General features: G+C 43.4%; 2 protein-coding genes and 1 pseudogene across 2 annotated transcripts; 2 read left to right on the top strand and 1 right to left on the bottom strand.

Annotated features, from left to right (window-relative positions):
• Positions 1 to 12061: 12061 nt before the first annotated feature.
• BNAC07G23610D lies at positions 12062 to 13938 on the top strand. Its single transcript, XM_013850890.3, has 2 exons — positions 12062 to 12284; positions 12377 to 13938. The coding sequence occupies exons 1-2, from the start codon at positions 12149 to 12151 to the stop codon at positions 12784 to 12786; spliced, it is 546 nt and encodes a 181-aa protein (XP_013706344.1). The 5' UTR covers positions 12062 to 12148; the 3' UTR covers positions 12787 to 13938.
• On the top strand, positions 12819 to 17077 carry LOC125589727 (annotated as a pseudogene).
• On the bottom strand, positions 17055 to 19805 carry LOC106410395 (BTB/POZ domain-containing protein At3g26490). Its single transcript, XM_013850889.3, has 4 exons — positions 19321 to 19805; positions 19139 to 19208; positions 17817 to 19022; positions 17055 to 17601 (listed from the first exon to the last, which is right to left on the bottom strand). The coding sequence occupies exons 1-4, from the start codon at positions 19377 to 19379 to the stop codon at positions 17212 to 17214; spliced, it is 1725 nt and encodes a 574-aa protein (XP_013706343.1). The 5' UTR covers positions 19380 to 19805; the 3' UTR covers positions 17055 to 17211.
• Positions 19806 to 19880: the final 75 nt, after the last annotated feature.

Here is a 19880-nt window from a genome sequence, read left to right as displayed (position 1 = left end):
AACGTCCTTGGTCGCCTCTGATTGGCTATCAGTGTGTCTACGAATCATATTTTTTGAGACCATACGAAGCTCTGGTTTCCGATTCCCCGACTGATCACGTCTTACGCATTTCGTCGGGACATCGCAATCTATCAGTTGCTTAATGGGTCGTTGCGCATTGCGGTTATGCTGATGGTGATGGCAGCGGAGATAGTCGTTTCGATGAGTGTGAGAGTATTTGAAGAGTTAACTTTCACGAAGGCGGAGCCACATGGAATATTTTCAGTGAAGATGCGCTCGAGCTACAACGTCTTGGTTGGGCATCCGAACAAGATGAAGGACTGGCAGCACTCATATTTGTATATCAAGTCCGACGAGCATGCCTTCTCGGAGCCACCTGGGGACGACTACCACGTTCTATGGAACAAAACGCTTGGTAGATAGTGTTTGTTGTCATTATGCATTATTCGAGTATTCTAACAGCGTGTTTCTTATTGTTGCAGTTCGGCACCCGAATACAATCGCATACCCGGAGAAATTCTTCGAGAGTGCCCAAGCGATCGCGGCTCACAGCCATCTCCGTTGGCCTGATCTTAGTCGAGAGTGGATAAGACGTCAAGAAGCTCGGATTGCTAGAGGTGAGTTCATCGGTCTTTCTCCGAAAAGCTTTATCAACAACTTATTTGCACCGGCGCTATGTTTCTGTTGACAATTTAGTCTCTTTTTATTTTCTACAGTTGATTGGGAGTCGAGGCTTCCTGTTGAACTCGGGCCCCGTAAGTCGCGTCTATCCCTTTTTACTCGGAGACAGCAGAAGCTTCTAGACAAAGCTAGAAAGATGGACGGAGTGCCGGATCTGAGCGCGTTATTGAAGGGGAAGCTGCAACTGCTTTCGAAGAAGTCAATTCTTGCCGATGTGCAAGGGTCGACCAGTTCTGACGCAGGCCAAGCTTCCAAGGAAGGAGCTCCTGGTTTGGTCAACGAGGACGTTGGGGCAGAGCCTTCTGCCTCGGATCCCAAAAAGAAGAAGAAGAGCAAGAAATCCAGGAGGAAAACAACCGAAGAGCTTCCTCTTGAAGAGATCGCTTCTCTCGATGAAACATCTGAGGGTTTGGAAGCAAGGAAGGAAAAGGGGGAAGGAAGAGACCTTACGAAGGGGCTGCTTCCTTTGCTGATCACGGAGAGGCGCCGGCAGTAGGGCGAGAAGGCACTGCAGAGGGTCCCGTCGAGTCAAACCGTTCCGAAGTGGCGCTTGAAGATCGTCCCAGAAAGAAGAAGAAGAAGAGATCAATCGAGGCGGAGCCGCGTCCTTCTGATGCGGAGGCGGGCCTGGTCGAAGTTGTCGCGGGAGGTGGCGTTTCTCTCGAAACCCCTCCTGTGGAAAGAGAGGTCTCAGCGCGGGGCAGTGATCCTGTTGCGAGCGAGAGATCTGTTCCTGATCCGTCCGTGAGGAAAGGGTCTCGTTCAGAAGGTTCTACTATAAGGAGGGGGAAGATCGAGTTCCCCGATCGCGTCGAGTTTTCCTACAACGAGACGACTCCCTTAATCCTTAATCCTCTTAGGTGCACGGAGTTGACGCGCCAAATTCGTGGTGGGACGAAGGAGATGCCACAATTGGACGATCTTTACTTCAAGAACGAGTACATAGACGCTGCTTCCTCAAGAGCTCGGGTAACTGTGCTATCTTTCACTCTTTATCTCCTTCTTTGATTTGTCGGGTCCATTCATCTCACGTGGTCCGTGTTTGTCATTCTGCAGAGTGACGGGAGTATGAACTTCCTCGTTGAGAAGTACGACAGTACTCTGAAACAGACGATGATCCAGTTGGGATCTTCGGAGAAGCTTGCCCAGGCGAGGTTGAAGGCCATCGAGAGAGTAAGGGCAGAGCATAAGAAGGCTAACGAGAAGGCTGCGGAGGAGAAAGAGATTCTTCGAGTGAAGTTCGAAGAGCTGGAGGGCAAGCTCAAATCTGCCAGAGCGGCGAGGAAAGAGCTCGTCCGAGAGAACAATCATTTGAAGCAAGCGGCCGCGAACCTGGAGAAGGAGAAGACCGAGCTAGTCGAAGAGAGAGACGCTGCGGTAGACAAACTGATCCGAGAGAGGCAACGCTTGAGGGACTCCCGGGGTTTGGAGGTTACTCGTGAGAGAGAAAGAGTCGAAGATGCTATGGTTGAGAAAGCAAGTCGCCGTTTTGATCGCGTGCGCGACCATTTTACTTGTCTGGAGGCTTTTGAGAAGGCGAAGAACCTGTATGGTCAAGCTTCGGGAATGAAGAAGTGCCTCGAGGTTATAAAGGCAAGTGGGACGGAGATTCCCCAAGAAATGATCGATGTCTTCGCTGAGCAGGAGAAATTGTACGAGGCAGAGGCTATGAAGCTCCGAGTAGGGCCGCTGTCTGATAGCGATCTCACTCTTTCTCCGCTGGTCATTCCTTCTCGTTTCGTCGCGGACAGGTTCAGAACGTCATTCGATCCTTATGGGCCGAACATAAATTTGATCGGGCCAGAGACGTCTTCTCGGCTTGTTACCTCGCTCGAAGTTGTTGAGGAGCCATCAGAGGAGCCACTGGTTGACGTTACGTGTATCCCTGCTGAACACGTCAAGTCCCCGGTGGGAAGTGGTTTTGACGAGCGTCCAGAGAATGAGGATCTGGAGGGGTTACCTGGAAAGGACGACCTCGAGATGGGCGATACTCTGGCTTGAGAGGAAGAGACCGTGAACGCGGGCATCGAGGATCCTGTACTTGTCTCGGATTCTTCCTCCGAAGGACGAGAGGATGAAGAGAAGGAAAACGATAGAATCGAGGAGACGTCGCTGCCGCTGCCTGTTGAGGAAGAGATGACCTACGAAGCTGGGGATACAAATGTTCCTCCACCTCCTGCTGTGGACTCTCTTGTCCCTGTTTCTACTCGGGTGGTAGACCCGACTGCTGCCGCTACCAAAGGTTCTGACGATCAAGATTCTGTGCCTTGATGCTTCAGTTGTGTTCTTTTCTTCTTTCTGTATTTGTGGTCTTGATAGACCCTGTTGTTGTATTACTAGACGTACTTTTGTTTTATCGGCAAGTCGCTGTTTTCAAGCAGACTTTTAGATTCGCGGGTTGTTGTGTTCCCTATCTGTACTTACAACTTGTCCAAGTAAATTTCAATTATCTTTAGAGTCTTGCGGTGTGTTCGCTTAGAGACAATAGATTTTTGACCTTTGTCTTTTGCAAATAGATAACGACACAACCCGCTAAGGAATTTTGTTTAGCTCTTGTTGTGTTTCGATTAAGATAACGTCTAGACGTGTTTTTCTACTTTGAAAACAAGAAACTGAATCTAAGAGTAGAAGGTTCTTTTTACGCGTTTTCTCAAAGACTATCGAGTAAATGGGTAGCTAACCCGTTACACGTTTAGTCGAGAAAAAGTTAATGATTCACTCCGTTTGGTCGGTCAGTGCTCTTTAGGCACAGGTGACTCGCGACCGTTGGGTCCTTAGGCTAAGTGTCTGATCAGGACATAGCTAGGAGATGGAACGTGAGTGTCCGCGTACCTCCTGCTGGGGGTACGGGAGCCGTTGGATTCGACAATCGGTGTTTACTCGATTGGAGTCAAAACAAAGAACAAGATTTTGACTTTGGTTTTGTTACAGCTGGACCGGTTAAGGCTGCCTACGTACCTCGGCCGGTGGAAGCGCATTTACTCGGTCGAGTAGAAGTGACCGCGGAGGTGCATCTACTCGGTTTTTTTTTTTTTTTTTTAGTAGAAGCGTCTTAGATGCATTGAGTTCCATGCTCTAGGCACTTCTTCTCCACTTGACGTTTGAAGTCGGTAGACTCCTGGTTTCACAACTTTGATGATCTTGTAAGGTCCTTCCCACCTAGCGCCGAGTTCGAACACTTTACGCATGACAAGGTCACCGAGTTCATGGGGTCGGGTTCAGACCTTTTTGTTGTAGTAACTCTCTATCTGATGTTGATAGTTTTGGATTCACAGCAGAGCTTGGTCCCGTCGTTCTTCAATTTCATCGAGGGCGTCGAGCAGCATCTCCTTTTTGAGTTCAACGTACTGGGGCATTTTCGAGCGTCGGAGGCTTGAAACGTTAACTTCTGCGGGAGCCATAGCCTCGACACCGTACGCAAGAGAGAAGGGTGTCGATTTGGTCGACCCTCGTGGTGTTGTGCGGTGACTCCATAGAACTCCGTCGAGTTCGTCGGCCCAGTGGCCCTTTTTCAGGTCTAAACGTTTCTTAATGCCGTCGATGATGAGCTTGTCGGAGGATTCCGCTTGGCCGTTTCCCTGTGGGCAACGAGGGGTAGAGGGGCTCAAACGGATGTTCCATTTGCTGCAAAACTCCTTGAAATTGCCCGACATGAACTGTGATCCATTATCAGTAACGATTTCGTACGGAAGACCGTGGCGGCAGATAATGTTTTTCCAGACGAACTCATGGACTTCTCTGTCGGTGACTTTAGCGTAGGCTTCAGCTTCGATCCATTTGGTGAAGTAGTAAGTGAGGACGAGAATGAAACGCCGCTGGCGGGAGCATGGAAGAAGTCCTATGATATCCATTGCCCATCGCATGAACGCGTACGGCGCGGCCGTCGTTCGTAACATTTCAGTTGGACAATGGATGCTTGGTGCGTGTCGTTGGCATTTGTCACAGCTTCTGGCGTAGGACTCGCAATCTGCGTTCATCATCGGCCAGTAGAAGCCTAGGCTTCTCACTTTGATTGCTAATGCTCGTCCGCCCGAATGGTTGCCCCAGCGACTTCGTGTGTTTCGGCCATAACCCTGACCATTTCTTCACCATGGATACATTTGAAGAGTACTTTACTCGCAGTCCATCGATGGAGTTCGTTGTCTAGGACGACGTAATGGGCACTGCGCGTTTTTAGTCGGCGGGCTGCCCATTTCTCGGTTGGAAGTTCCCCCTTTGAGAGATAGTCGATGAACTCAGTTCGCCAGTCAGGGCCGAACTCATCGGTAACGAGCGTGTCGGTTTCGGCGATTGGGGCTATGACGATGGTTTGGTCCGTCGAGATATCGATGCTCGGCTTCTCAATGCGGTGTATTGGAATAGTTCGTTTAACTTGGTCACGAAGCTTGCTTCCAAGGGCTGCAAGGGCGTCGGCGCACACGTTTTCTCCTCTGGGAACTTTGATGAGTTCGAAGAATTCGAACTCTGCGGCTAAGCCCTGTACTATCTTGAGGTAGGCGTCCATCCGATCGTTGAGGGCGTCGTAATCGCCGCTAAACTGACTGGCGACTAACTGCGAGTCGCAGTAGGCGCTTAGGCGTTTGGCCTTGACAGCTTTTGCTAAGCGGAGTCCAGCGATCAAAGATTCGTATTCTGCTTCGTTGTTCGAGGCTGGAAAGCCGAAGCTAAAAGACTGCCTGATCAGTTCGGCGGTCGGGGATTGCAGTTGAACTCCAGCACCTGCGCCCCTGTTAGTCGAAGATCCGTCGACATGCAGTGTCCTGTTTGGGTTTGGGAGTGTGAGATCTTGCTCTAACTCCAGGGCCAATTCGATTAAGAAGTCTGCGAGAACCTGAGATTTTGCTGCAGTCCTGTTCTTGTAAGTGATATCAAGCTCACCGAGTTCAATAGCCCACTTCGTTAGTCTTCCAGACCTGTTTGTGTTTTGAAGTATCGTTTGGAGGGGCTGGTCGGTTAATACTTCAACCGAATGTGACTGAGAGTAAGGGTGAAGCTTTCTCGCCGCTTCGACGACTGCCAGTGCCATCTTCTCTAGAGTTGGGTATCGCGTTTCTGGTCCGGTCATGCGCCTACTCATGTAGAATATTGGCTTTTGCTCACCACGATCCTCTTTTATTAGGACACTACTGACTGCTGCTTGTGATACTGCGATGTAAAGAGATAGAACGTCGCCGACATCTGGCTTGGCGAGAACGGGTGGTGTTGTCAGATAATGCTTGAGTTGGATAAATGATTCCTCGCATTTCTCATCCTAGATAAACCTTTTGTTACCTCGGAGGAGGTCGTAGAATGGCAAGCATTTGTCGGTTATCTGGAGATGAACCGGTTGAGTGCTATCCTACCCGTAAGCCGTTGCACTTCTCTACTGTTTTTTTGGCTTGAAAGGTTCATGACCGTAGAGATCTGCTTTGGGTGGCTTTGATTCCCCGCTGCGTGACTATGTATCCAAGGAACTCGCCTGAGGAAACCCCGAACGTGCACTTTGCTGGGTTCAGTTTCATGCCGTATTTGTTGAGGGTTTCGAAGCAATCTTTCAAGTGACAGAGGTGATCAGCAGCGTGTAGCGACTTGACAAGCATATCGTCGATGTATACTTCCATGAGGATGCCCAGCTTGTCTGCGAACATTTTGTTCACAAGCCATTGGTAGGTTGCTCCTGCGTTTTTCAAACCGAATGACATGACCTTATAGCAGTAGGTTCCTCTATTTGTGATAAATGCCGTTTTTTCGCGATCGTCTGGGTGCATCATGATTTGGTTGTACCCAGAGAAAGCGTCCATGAAGGTGAGCATCTCGTTTCTAGCCGTGGACTCGACTAAACGGTCGATGTTGGGAAGAGGATAGCTGTCCTTTGGGAAGGCTTTATTTAAGTCTGTGAAGTCGACGCAGACGCGCCATTTCCCGTTCTTCTTTTTGACGACTACTGGATTTGCTAACCACTCAGGGTAGCGCACCTCAGCAATTGAGCCAGCGCCAAGCAACCGGTCGACCTCTTCGTTTACAGCCTTTGACCTATCTGGACCGAGCTTGCGTTGCTTCTATCGGATAGGCTTGACTGTCGGATCGACGTTTAGTTCGTGAGATGTTATGGCCGGATCAATTCCTTTCATGTCTAACATGGACCACGCGAATGTGGACACATTTGCCTTGAGAAAGTCGAGAACTGACCGCTGCATTTCTTCAGACATGTACGCACCAATCCTTGCGGTCCGGCTTGGATCGGTATCATCAATAGGTAACTCGAGAATTTAGACTTCCTGGGAGCAGGCTTTATAGGTTGGAGGAGTGACGGAGTTAACCGATAAAGATGATCGTTGGAGTTTAACTGTGGCGACTAGGAGTTCCCTAGCGGCTTTTTGATCTCCTTGCAGTGTTTTGATTTTTCCATCCGTACCGGAGAACTTGACGCACTGGTGATAAGTAGATGGAATGGCCTGCATCGAGTGTATCCAAGGGGTTCCAAGTATGGCGTGGTAAGGAGCCTTCGTGCTTACAACGGCGAACTTGACAGTCCGAGTGACTCCACATGCACATACCGGAAGGCGGATTGTTCCCAGTATTGTTTCGGAGGATCCGTTGAAGCCGGTTAATGTTCTGGAGGATGGTTTGATGTCGTCGAGATAGACCCTCATCTTCTGCAGGGTTCCTCGGAAGATGAGGTCGACGGAGCTTCCTGTATCGATGAGGACCTTGGTGACGTCGTACTCCCCAATTCCAAGAACTGCAAGAAGAGGGTCATTGTGGGGTACGTGAATCCCCTCAGCGTCATCCGGCGAAAAGGTTATCGGAGGGTGATTTGGCGGTCTAGTCGGCCATCTCTGCGAAGTCGCGACCTGCCGGCGGTAATCCTTAACGGAACGAACAGAGTTGCCGCAAGGAGGAGAACCGCCCATGTTGACATTTAGTTGACGTCGCGTTTGTACATGCTTGGAGTCTAAGAAAGCGCGTAAATCGGTTGGTACACTGCTGTCGTTTTTTTATGATGGAGTGTCATTACTTGACATCTTAGTTTGCTCCAAACGCCTCCGGAGGTCAGTGGGCTTCGAACGATTGAGGCGGATTCGGAGATCGCATGCTCCTGCGTTGAGTTTATCCCTAAGGTCGCCGTTCAAGCGTTCTTTGGGATCTGGGTCAACTGCCGAAATACGCCGCGACTTCCGTGCATTCAACGTTGTTCGGAGATCATTGCGCGTGGAGCTGTTGCTATTTTCGGATTCAAACTTTCGTTTCAGAACATCTCTCAAATCTTCGAGTACAGGTGTGTCATCGTTCTCATCGTCCGACGACAAGGTTTGCTGAGAAAGTATGACCTCAATGCGTCTGCGGTTAGCTGGTTGCTCTTCGTCGGCCGAGGAGTCCGCCTCGCCGTTACTCTTCGGAGCATCCTCCTCGTCATCTCGTTGTTGAGTTTCGCTATGTCGACCTTTGCCTGTAGCTTTGCGCTGGGCTCTCCTTTCTTTATTCTTGCTCCAGCTCTTGCCGTTCTTCGGCTTAGCCTTTAGGGGTTCGAACTTGAAGTCGCCACTTGCTAAGGATGAGAGGTAGTGCGCATAGAGTGACTTGCACTCTGTCGTATCGTGCCCTTTGACGTCGTGATACTTGCAATGTTTGGTGAGATCGACGGGTCTGGAAGGTCCTGCCGCTGAACCTACTGCTGTTGTAGTCTGGGTCGAGCAAACGGCGTCGACTGGTTTGTCGGACGAATCAAGCTCCCTTACCCACTTGTTCCATCCTTCTCCGCGGACTACGAGAGTTGAAACCGGAACGTTGTTCTCGTTGACGACATACATGTATCCGTCTTTGCGTCCGTTTTGGTCGATTGGAGCATGCTGGCGCGGTTCTTGTCGTGTGTTTGCGTTTTTAGCCGCTGGTGCTTTGGGTGCGTTCATTTTGCTGAGAATGGCGTTAGTATCTTCTTCCATTCGGATGAAATTGTCAGATCGCGCGATAGCGTCCTTGAGCGACGTAGTTGGGTTTTGGTATAAATCCTCTCGAAATTTAGAACGAACCCACAACGTGTTCCGCAGGGCGTCGATGGCAATACCGTCTGGAATTTCAATCCTCGAGACTACAGCTTTGAACTTCTCCATGTAGTCGCGGAGGCTCTGGTCTTTGGTTTGGTTGAGATTCCACAAGCTAGAGGCGGTAGCGCTGCGGTTGGTGAACATAATGTAAGTCTTGAGAAAAGCTGCTGACAAGTCGCAGAAGCTTCCGATGGAGTTTTCTTCTAACTGAAAGAACCAGGTTAGGGCTTGCTCGTGGAGAGTTTCGACGAACAGTTGGCAATAGCCTGCGTCCTTTTCTTCGTCGGGGAGTCGAGCCCGTGCCATCGCGATGTTGAAAGCTGTCATGTGTTCCACTGGGTCTCCACCGGGTTTGTACTCGGATAGGAGCAGCTTCTCTATCTTTCCGAGTTGCACACTGGTCAGAGCATTAGTAAACGGAGTGCGTGATGTTGCGGCGAGGACGCTCTCGATTTGCGGGGCCGCGCTGGTTACTTGATGGATCTTCTCGCTCATTTGTTGGAAGCTGAGTTTGAGCTCGGCGAGCTCGCGTATGGTTGCGAGATCAGAACCTACTGGGGGTGGTCGGCGAGAAGGGTTTCATTAGGCTCCGAGTCGTCTGAGATATGGTCGCCTCCGGTCGCCGTTGGGTTGGTGTTAAAGAGGCGACGGCGTATCTGCTGGGGACGGCTTGTTTGGCCGTCGAGAGCTGTGAGTGCCGCGACCAAAGCAGCTAATTGGTCGTTGGTCGTCTTTTGGACTTCGTCTTGACGAGCAAGTCGAGCCATGATAGAGCTCATAAAATCTGCGGCGATGGGTGGCGCGGCTTCGGGCGTTGGAGTCGGTTCTCCGCCCGGAGCGCCGAAGGTGGCGTCGTCTTGAACCATGTAGATCTAGAACGTTACTTTAGTCAGCCCCACGGTGGGCGCCAATTGTTTGAACGGGATTCAGTCGACTAAAGAAGTCAGAAATGGGATGACTAAAGACGTTTTATTAGGTTTAAACTGGAGGGTTACAAGAGTGATAGGAAAAGTGAAAGAGCAACAAGATCAAAGAATAACAAGATCAAAGAGATAGCCTAAAACCCTAGATCTAGCCGCTCAGTCTGTTCAATCGTCCAAAAGTCTCTTTCTTGTTGCTTCCCCTTACCTTTTTATAGGACTCCTGCCCCTGATGTCCTAATATCGTACTTCTTTGGGCCTTGATGTGAAAGGCCGAGTATACGGGCCTGGACAAGGCTCCCTCCAAGCCGGGCATTTTTGGTCGACTTACTCGACCGGCTAAAAGTACTCTAAGGTCAAGCCGATAGGTTTAGCCGCCAAGCCGACCAAATCGATCCGACTTGCTGGATTAGGGCATGTTATTCGATGGGCCTTGTGGAGGGGTGTAATCCATCTCCTAGAGTCATTGTTGTTATAAAATTGTTTTTTAAGCAAAAAAATAGTAACTATGTTCCATTAAACTAATCTCATATACTTTATGTCCCATTAGATTAATTATTTTCAAAATGGCAATAATACCCCTTAATTTCAATTATAAATTTGAAATTACAATTAACAAAATGTTTGTTAAATATTAAAATATAATAAATAATTAAAGTAATTAAAATAAAAAAAAACATTACAAATCCTCAAATAAAAAAAAAACTAAACCTACACTTTATGTCCCACGTTTTTTTTTATTTTATTTTTTCTGAAAAAACGTTTTTTCATATATGAAAAACTGAATATTTTCAAAACGATTTGTTTATTTTTATTTTTTTCTGAAATTTTTTTTTCATATATAGAAACTAAATATTTTCAAAACGATTTTTTTTATTTTTATTTTTTCTGAAAAATCATTTTTTCATATATGGAAACTGAATATTTTTAAATATTTTCTTTTCATATTTTTTGGAATTGATTATTCTTATCTATAAAATACAATAAGTATGTAGAACTCTGTTTTTACAAGTTTTTAGATTTATAGTAGTGTGTAGATTCCGATTTCTACAGGTTTTAGATTTATAGTAAATCTGTAGAACTCGTTTTCTACAGGTTTTTAGATTTATAGTAATGTGTAGATTTCGATTTCTACATGTTTTTGATTTATAGTAATCTGTAGATTCAATTTTTACAGATTTTAGAGCGATAAGTTAAGTGCGGAATGTGTAGTCTAAATATTTTTAGAGTACTATTAATTTTCGTAGATCATGTATTCTAAACATAGTGGATTCAATGGAAAAAGTGGATTTCATTTTCTACTTCATAGAATGTCAATTCTACTTTATGTAGAACATAATTTGAAATTATGATTTAAACATTTTTAAAATTGAAAAAAAATACCACTAAATTTATATGGGTATTTCATCGGTAGTTACTATTTTTTCAAATTTTTTTAGTTTGTAAAACTATTTATTTGATTTATTTTTGAAAATACTAAAAGACATTAGAGGTAAAAATGGTACAAAATAAGAATTAACCTAATGGGACATAATTACCATTTTTTGGTCTAAAAACGGTTTTCGCAAAAATTAAATACTACTATTATCGGTGTTCTAAAACGTGATAGGCACTTTTTACGTGACAGATAAATGTCTAGCGTCTAACTGTATACGTGGACGCTTAAATTGAACAAAGACGGATATATGATTTTACGTAAATTATCAATATAAAAATAATACATACATTAGTTTTATAAAAATAAACATAAAATACTGATCTTAAAAAAAAATCAATACCTAGAAATGATAAATTGTGTTAATATTTCAAAGTATATTTTTATTGATTTGGATTTCTTCTTTAGATTTGTCCCTTAAATATTCCCAAAATTATATAAGTATCATTTGATTAATCCAATTATTTAATATGTATTGACTTGATAAATAAAAGTATACAAACTAAAATATTTACAAATATTTACTACTAGCTAATTTAATAACTATACAATTCTTTTCACCCATAAATTGATCCATAGCATGATGTTCGAAACACATTAATTTTTCTAGGCCAAACTTTTAGTGAATTTGAGCTAACACTAAATTTTGTATTTTCCACCGAAATATAATATGGCTGAGAATGTTAATGAATACTGTTCATAGAATATAGCACTCAATACAAATAAAAAAATCAAAACCTTATCACAAATCTACTTATCTTAAATTTCTTTGTCTCAATATTGCTATATTTATTTTTATATAAATAATTATAAAATCATGTTATCTTATTCGGGGCGGGGGTTCCCCACCTTTCTATTAAAGAAATTAAAAAAGAAAAGAGAAGACTATGGCTTACGTAACTAATGGGTCCACCAAATTACAACCATACCCTTCGCTATTCTCTCTTCTCACCATTGTTTGTTTACATTTTCATAAATCAGTATAAATACGGTCTTAACGTTACTCATCACTTGGCTTGCACAGACAAACCTACCAGAAGAATCCTTTACTCTTCTTCTTCAAATCTCTCTATCTTCCTCTAGTAATTATGGTGACGAACTCCACAATCAAATTTCTCTGTAGCTATGGCGGGAAGATTTTACCTCGTTATCCCGACGGTAAACTCCGTTATAACGGCGGCCACACCCGCGTCCTCGCCGTCCCCCGCTCCATCTCATTTTCCGGTTAGTTCCCGCTCTTATTTGATTTTTTTTTTTTTTGGAAAACGATTTTGTGGAGAGAGAAACTAAGGCAGCGCGTGTCATGCGTGTGACAGAGCTAGCGTCGAAGATGGCTGAGATGTGCGGATCCGCCGTCACTATACGGTGTCAGCTCCCGACGGAAGATCTCGACGCGCTCGTGTCCATCACGTGCGACGAAGATCTAGCGAATCTAATCGAAGAGTACGACCTCGTTTCCTCCTCAGTGAAGATCAGAGTCTTCCTTAACCCGCCGAGATCTGCGAAATCGACGGCATCGCCTCCTCCGTTAGCTTTACCGTCGTCCACCACGTCATCATCTTCCTCCACTTCATCGAGTCCTAGATCTCCGTCGCTTTCAAAACCACCGCTACCTCCGTCGCCGCCGAGGTTAACGACGGTTAAGAATCAGTGCTACGGTTGCTACGTCCACCACCGTAGTTCGAGAAATATGTACCTCGTCCACAACGGCAATCACTGGCAATAACCCCAAGCCACAATCATCAGATGAATAAAAAAACAAAAATAAATATGAAAAATCGCATATATACTTAAAGAAAAATCTTCGTTTTATAAGTGTAAAAGAAAGAGAGATAAAAAGAAGGTGTACGTGATCTCTCTCTCTCTCTGTGACGATGATCGTCGCCATTAATGAAATCATCCTAAAAGCTTTTTTGTCTTGGTGACTTGGGTGAGTTCGTGTAATTCATTCTTCCTTTTCTCAATTGCTTCCGGTTAACGTTAACCGTTCCGACATATGTCATCCCCTGCCTTATCTACTTTTCTGTTGCGTTATTCTGATTTTGTCGCACCGTCACCGTTTGGCGGATGTCATTACACCTGTTGTCCGTTTCCGTGAATTACTTTTTTTTCTTTTAACAAACACTTTTTCTTAAGGTATTTCTTTTTATGGTTTACTTTTAATTAATATATATTTTTTTTTAAACATTTTTTTTTCTCGGTTTTTCCCACTTGCTTATTTTTTTGTGTGGCTTATAGGTTTTAATGTTTTGTTGGTATATTATAATTTCTGTTGAACTAACATCTTTAGTCACCCTTTGTCATCTGCAGGTAATCTCTACAAAAAAATTCAAGCCAGAGGCGTAACCGGTATACTCGTTTATGGTATGTATTCAAATTTTTAACTAAGAGGTATGTATTCTGACGTTTTTATTTTCTCTGATTTCTTTTATGGGGTAGATGAAATTCGAAAAAATGGGGATAAGCCTGAGAGAAGACAAAATCATGTTTGGGAATAAAAAGAGGAAGATGTGATAACGAATGATGATAAGATTCGATTTTTAATTAAAATGGGTCCCGAAATACAGCTGGTGCGGAGAAGGAAGTATAATACATTAGTTTCCGAAAATGATGTTCGTTGGATCTAGTTGAGTGGGAGAGGAGAAGACACCGAGTACGATTTAAATTGAGGAGGGAATAATGATGACCTAAAAACAGGGACGTGAACTTGTAGATATTTTTAAGGCAATGACTCTATTAGGCATTGTTTAGGAGCTATTACGAGGTGGAAATTAATTAGGCTGTATAACCCCAAATTAGGCACCGTATACAGAATATAGTGGAATTAATGATGACTGCAGTGATGGATGGATAATCGCTATACATACTTTTAAAGACATTCTCAAACTTCAGGCGGCGGTTATGCTATAAAGAATACTATAAATCAAAAAGGAGACTATAGAATTTGGGTTTAACTTAACCACTCAATTACATAAGCCAACATTCAATAGAATCGAACATAAGGTGGACCGGATTGATCTTGAGTTGACCATTCTAACAAGATGGCTGTTTGACTTTATCATCATGGAATCATATTAAATTCTTTGGTCCACTTCGACACTTTAAACTAACTTTTTCTTTTTTTTATTACAAATTTCATTCATCTAACTTTCTTCACTGCAAACAGGGAATTATCCATCCTCTTAAATCAAAAGCATAAACTACAATAACAAACCAAATTAATAAAGATATAGGTCTTCAAAGGAAGATGACTGCGAATCCAAGACAAAGCTTGGATGCGTCGATAGAGCATTCCCGACAAAATCGGACAGCTGAAACTTAGTCACATAATGTAACGTTGAAGGCCAACCCTCACCTGCGAGACAACACATGATAATCTCGGTTGCATCTTCTGGCCCCATACAGACCGCTACGCAAGATAACAAACCGGTGATAAAGTTGAAACTAATGCTCAGCAATGCCGAGGAAACATCTTCTTTCACAAGAAGAATGTATGGTAGAAAAGTACTCTCCTCCAGAGAAAAGAGAGAACGAAATAAATCCCGTCTCAATGAGTCCACATATAATATCTTCTTAAAAATATGATATGCCATTATACGCAAGTTAAAGGCCCCGATGAATCCACCAGAAATCCTTATAAAAAAAACCAACACCAATACTGCACTTATAATTAAAAACAATACCGTAGGTTTCAGGTTTGGATGGCTGGTTTGTGGGCTAGCAGATATTGTAGACTTTGTAGTCCAGGCCCAACTAAAAGACATTCTCGGCCCAACCCTAGACACACGATTGAGTGGGTATGACGGAAGTGAGAGGAGACACACGCCGGAGATGGGCCTGCCGCCGCCAAAGGAAAGACAGTGCATTTTAGAGCGTAGTGAGGTGGGACCTTCGGAGTAAACGGGTTCTTCAGCAAGACACAGTGGAAGAGCGGTACGTCGGGTCTCCTCGGAATCCCAGAGAAGAGGACCGTTAAAACATGTGTTTGTCGAGCTGGATCTGGTGAGACTGGTCCGGGAGGAGCTCGTCTTTAGCAAGAAGTGTGCTATCGGAACTGAAACCCTGCAGCACGGTGGAGTCCCACTTACACAGGGTGAAAGAGTATCACGACCAACTTGATACGAAAGAGACAGTTGAGCTGGTGGAAGACCATGTCGACGAGACATAGATCTAGAGATCCGAAGATGGTTGAAGCTGACAGACATGATGACGAAGTGAGAAGACCCCCAAAAGACGGGTCTGGTGGTCAAAACACTGAATTGAAAACTCCGAAGACGGAGCAGAGAAGAACACGATGAGGAACGAGCAGAAGAGGGTGACGAGCACTGGACGGAGCAGAGGGCCCGACGCCGGCGGCCGAAGGCCTCACCGACGTTGAGGAAAATGGAGGCTGATGGCTCTTCGATAATAGTGCCTGAGAGAGTTTTGAAATTAGGGCAAACTACCCTATAAAGAAAACTATAAAACAAAAAGGAGACTATAGAATTTGGGTTTAACTTAACCACTCAATTACATAAGCCAACATTCAATAGAATCAAACATAAGGTGGACCGGATTGATCTTGAGATGACCATTCTAACAAGATGGCTGTTTGACTTTATCATCATGGAATCATATTAAATTCTTTGGTCCACTTCGACACTTTAAACTAACTTTAACTTTTGATCACAGACATGGCAAAAACCAACTCAATATGCTGACTTGTTCAGCATTGAATCTTTTTTTCTAATTTCTTTTTATTTAAACCTCTCTAATATTCTATTAATTCGAACGAGAATCACAAAACCATGGATCAAGATCTTGATAAATTCCCAAAATTTGAAATCATCCGACATGGTTGATTACTCCACCATGAACTTGCTTAATATGTGCAGTTTAGCATTTCATTTGTTGTGTTCTGAAGCTGTTTTAAAAACCTTTTTACAGTTTATATACCTGATGCAATCTTGAACATGAAGAAGAATCTAGAGAAATGCTTGATGTTTCTTAAAGTTTCTTGAATCTCTTTTTGAGTCTATATGAATGTTGCTTAGCAGGATTCTTAATGTGACTGCCAACAATCTACCCGTACTCCCTGAAAGCATAGCACATTGCAGTTTGGTTCTTGTCTTTTATTGTAAATGTTTGAATAGTTTCTATTTTTGTCCTGACATTTCAAAGATCCTGTTTGGGATCGATTCTATACTTAGGCCACTTGTTAAGCAAGACGCAAGTTTCAACAACTTGCCTTCATTACCTACAAACATTGGATATGGAACACAGAATCTGGAGAGATTATCAATCCAGCTGAAGAAACATCGTTACTTTCTAGCTTCAGTAACGAAATGCCTTTTCTAAAGCATCTTGACGAACATATAAACGAGATCAATGGGATTCCAAATCCCATCAAGAGATTAACGAAACTCGAGGTTCTAAACCTAAGCAGCAATTTTACAACTTAATCGGTTTCATTGACTCAATCACAGACCTAAAGAACATGAGGGAGCTTGATTAAAGGAACAACCATTTTCAAGCGATAGCAGACTCGTTTTACAGGCCAAAGAAGCTGGAGAAATTTAAGTTGGACTAGAACCCGATACGGATATCGTCTAAATAAGTGCCTAACCAAGGATCTAAAGCGGTTATTGAATTTGTGAGGAACATATGGACGGAGGTCCAACAAATGATCGGTGTTGAGGCTGAGCGACATGGAGATGAAAATGGGTGGGTCTCATGGGGAACCTCCATGGTTATTAATCTTGTTTCTGGTGTGACTCAGACCATTGGATTTTAAGGAGAACCTGGTGATGATGGAGATAAGAAGCCTCTAGAATCTCATTATATCAACAAATCTGAGTTCTGCTCGAGTTTTGTTTTTCTAATTTCCGGGTGGGCTTTTTGCAAACACATCATTACCTTGTTTACGGTAGTTTGTGACATAAGAATATGTTTTTTTTTTAACTTGAAGAATATGTTTCTTTCAAATACATTTCTCTTTTCTCAAAACCAATAAAAAACTGATGTACATATTTTCTTTATTATTCTCTTTTACAATGTGGTATGAGAAATGAATTTTCCAAAATCAAATAAGCTTTCAAAGAGACAATGAAAAACACTTGACTTGAGTGACAAGAAACCAGTAGAACAAAAAATCTCCCACCATCTTTTCTTTTCAAATCCGTTGGCTTAAACTCCTGCTGATCGACAATAACTTGCAAAACATCTTCTTAGGTTGCCTTGGGATAGAGCACAACGCCATAAATCTCGAAGGAGTGCTCTGAAATCCCCCGTTAGGTTTAATTTCAACTCTTTCTAGATCTGCATCTTCTTCTCTTCTTGTTGTAAAGCTTCTTCTCAAAACTGCTGTCTCATTATTTGTGATATTGTTTGTATTTGTAACAATCGCAGCTCGGGCTTGCTCTACAAAGAGGATTTGCACAATCACTCTCAGTGGAAGCAGCTGGTTCTGTGCAGCGTTCTTGCTTGCTTCTACTGATAGTTTCTTGCAGTCCAAGATTCTGCATAACCTCTTTCTTTCAATCTTATCAATCTCCTGGTGAACCTGAAAACAGAGAGGGTGTGAAATATAACAATCAATGCACTGGTGTCTCAAATTATTTTTAAGCCCTGTTCTAAAAATATTGACCGTATATTTAACAATGTAATGAAATAGTTTTAAAAGTTAATAGTTATATTTATATGTGTTTAAAGTTTATTTGACAGTTTCACTTGCACATGCTATTAGAAGACCCTGAATTTAATTGTGACATCGTTTACCTGAAGATAGATATCAATCGCTTTGTACAAGTCGTCATGACTGATCCTTGAAAGTTCAGGTATAGATTCAGCCAACTCAACAAAATTTGACACGGTTAAGTTCACATCTCTAGCAACCTCTTGAAGATAAGAATCAACAAGCTTTGCTACTTTAACCAACAACGGAGGAAAAGAAGAAGAAGACAGAGAGCCTCTGATCTCTTGTATCTCCTCCATGTTTTCTTCTGAACGAGATCTTCTATGTTGTGTCATTGTTGGTCTTCTCTCAGGACTGATCTGAGACAGAAACTGCTTCACCATCATCGTCACAACATCCACATCGTATAACATACCTGACTTATCCGATAAGGGTATCAACAGCTCGCTTACCGTTGCCTTATCAAGTTGGTTCCCTGCTTTTACCGCGAGTTCCATTTTCGAAGTAGGCGAAACGTTCATAACGTTAACCGTCTTCAGTAGCTGAAGCAAGAAGCTACAAGGAACAGCGGATCTTTGGGTTGGTAGAAGGGAGATAACCGATTCCAAAACCGGAGAACATTCTTCAATGCTTGGTAGCCATTTAGATGCATAGATTCTAAGAGCATTACCGATTAATCTCGGAGAAACGTTCCGGTTCGACGACTTTATAGCCACCATTGTTCTCTGGTAAAGATCCAAATCCAAATCAGCTAAATCTTCACCCCACCACCGCGAGTTCTCTGCCTTACCATTACACAAGCTTTCATCTCTTCTTCTCCTTGACCGGTTTCTCGACAACCCTGTCTCCATTACGTTCGCGAAATCGTCACCCGGAGATGCATTTACACTGTTGGCTATCGCCTCGATGCAACGGCTAGTGATGCCAAGATCTTCAGACCACGAAGGTAAAGCCTTCGTGGTCTGAAGAGCAACAAGTGAGTCTCTCCAACTCTTGAAAACGCAAGAAGTCAAGAAATGTTCGAGTCTTTGGACAAGATTCTCTGTCTCTCCAGGCTCGACTTCTTCAGTCATGCCGAGATACTCCGCTGCACATCGTACCGCGACTACGTTGTGAGCGCTGAGAGTGATCGTGATGCCGTAACAGAACTTAGCACAGAGCTCAAAAGCCTCTGTTTCGCCGGGGAAATCAACGAGTTGGATTACTTTCTGGTCTTGTGAGGTTTCGGGTTCTTGTGATTGTGAAGAGACTAGGTTCTTTAAACGCAAGCATTTTGATAACATCGGAAACTGAAATATAAATTGCGCCAAAAGAATAAAAATCAGAAATCAAATATTGAAAATATTTTTTTATTATTATAAAAAATCTTGAAAATGTTACAATGAAAAAGTGGAATTTTTATTACCTTGTGAAGATGATATTTGGTGGATTTTACTTGGATTATAAGATCATTCAGTAGATCAGAAGACACAGACCTGAATTTTTTTTCAGACAGAACAGTTAAAAAAGATCAGAAATTGGTCGGAACAATTTAACAAAAAATTTCGAAAATTCGAGAGAGAAAGAAGATTGAGTTCTTGTGTTCACCTTACTGCTTCCACAGTGTAGAATGTATCAGGCCGAAACCCTAGTTCCATAAACTTCATTTCCGGTTTGAAGAGTGAGTCGCCGGTAAAGTCGGTTCCGGTTCGCCGGAATAAACTTGATTGTGGGTTTTGTCGAAACCGGGAATTGGTGTATGTCAGAACAGAATCGCCTCCCGGAGATCTTCAATTTTTGTCTGAAATTCTAGTAACCGGTGGATTTACTACCGGAGAATGGTAAAGGTCGCCGGAAACTGAAAAAAATAAGAAGAGTCCGGTGGAGCTACGACGACTGTTGGATGATCAACAGCTAAAGTATCGCTAATCACAGGGAAGAAACTTTGATTTGAACAAAAGAACAATCATTTCTCTGAAAATTTTGATGTTCTTAGTTACAAAAAAAAAAAAGATTTGATGTTCTTGTCGGAAAAACGAATGTGAAAGACTCTGAGTTGAGAGTGTACAACAAATAAGAATCTGTTACACACAAATTTATAAACGAGTGGTTTTGTAATAAAATAGTTTATTTTTATTGTCAGATGTAATTTTTTAAGGTTTAGCTGA

The sequence above is a fragment of the Brassica napus genome, chromosome C7 (assembly GCF_020379485.1).
Source record: "Brassica napus cultivar Da-Ae chromosome C7, Da-Ae, whole genome shotgun sequence".
Lineage (NCBI taxonomy): Eukaryota > Viridiplantae > Streptophyta > Magnoliopsida > Brassicales > Brassicaceae > Brassica > Brassica napus.
This window is presented reverse-complemented; position numbering and strand designations above follow the sequence as displayed.

Excerpts from the sequence above, each read along its gene's own strand:
- LOC106410395 (XM_013850889.3), bottom strand. The coding sequence starts at position 19,379 with ATGAAGTTTATGGAACTAGGGTTTCGGCCTGATACATTCTACACTGTG. Across the intron at positions 19,023-19,138 it reads CCAAATATCATCTTCACAAG|TTTCCGATGTTATCAAAATG; the intron begins GTAATAAAAATT and ends TTTATATTTCAG. Across the intron at positions 17,602-17,816 it reads CGATTGATATCTATCTTCAG|GTTCACCAGGAGATTGATAA; the intron begins GTAAACGATGTC and ends CTCTGTTTTCAG.
- BNAC07G23610D (XM_013850890.3), top strand. The coding sequence starts at position 12,149 with ATGGTGACGAACTCCACAATCAAATTTCTCTGTAGCTATGGCGGGAAG. Across the intron at positions 12,285-12,376 it reads CCGCTCCATCTCATTTTCCG|AGCTAGCGTCGAAGATGGCT; the intron begins GTTAGTTCCCGC and ends TGCGTGTGACAG.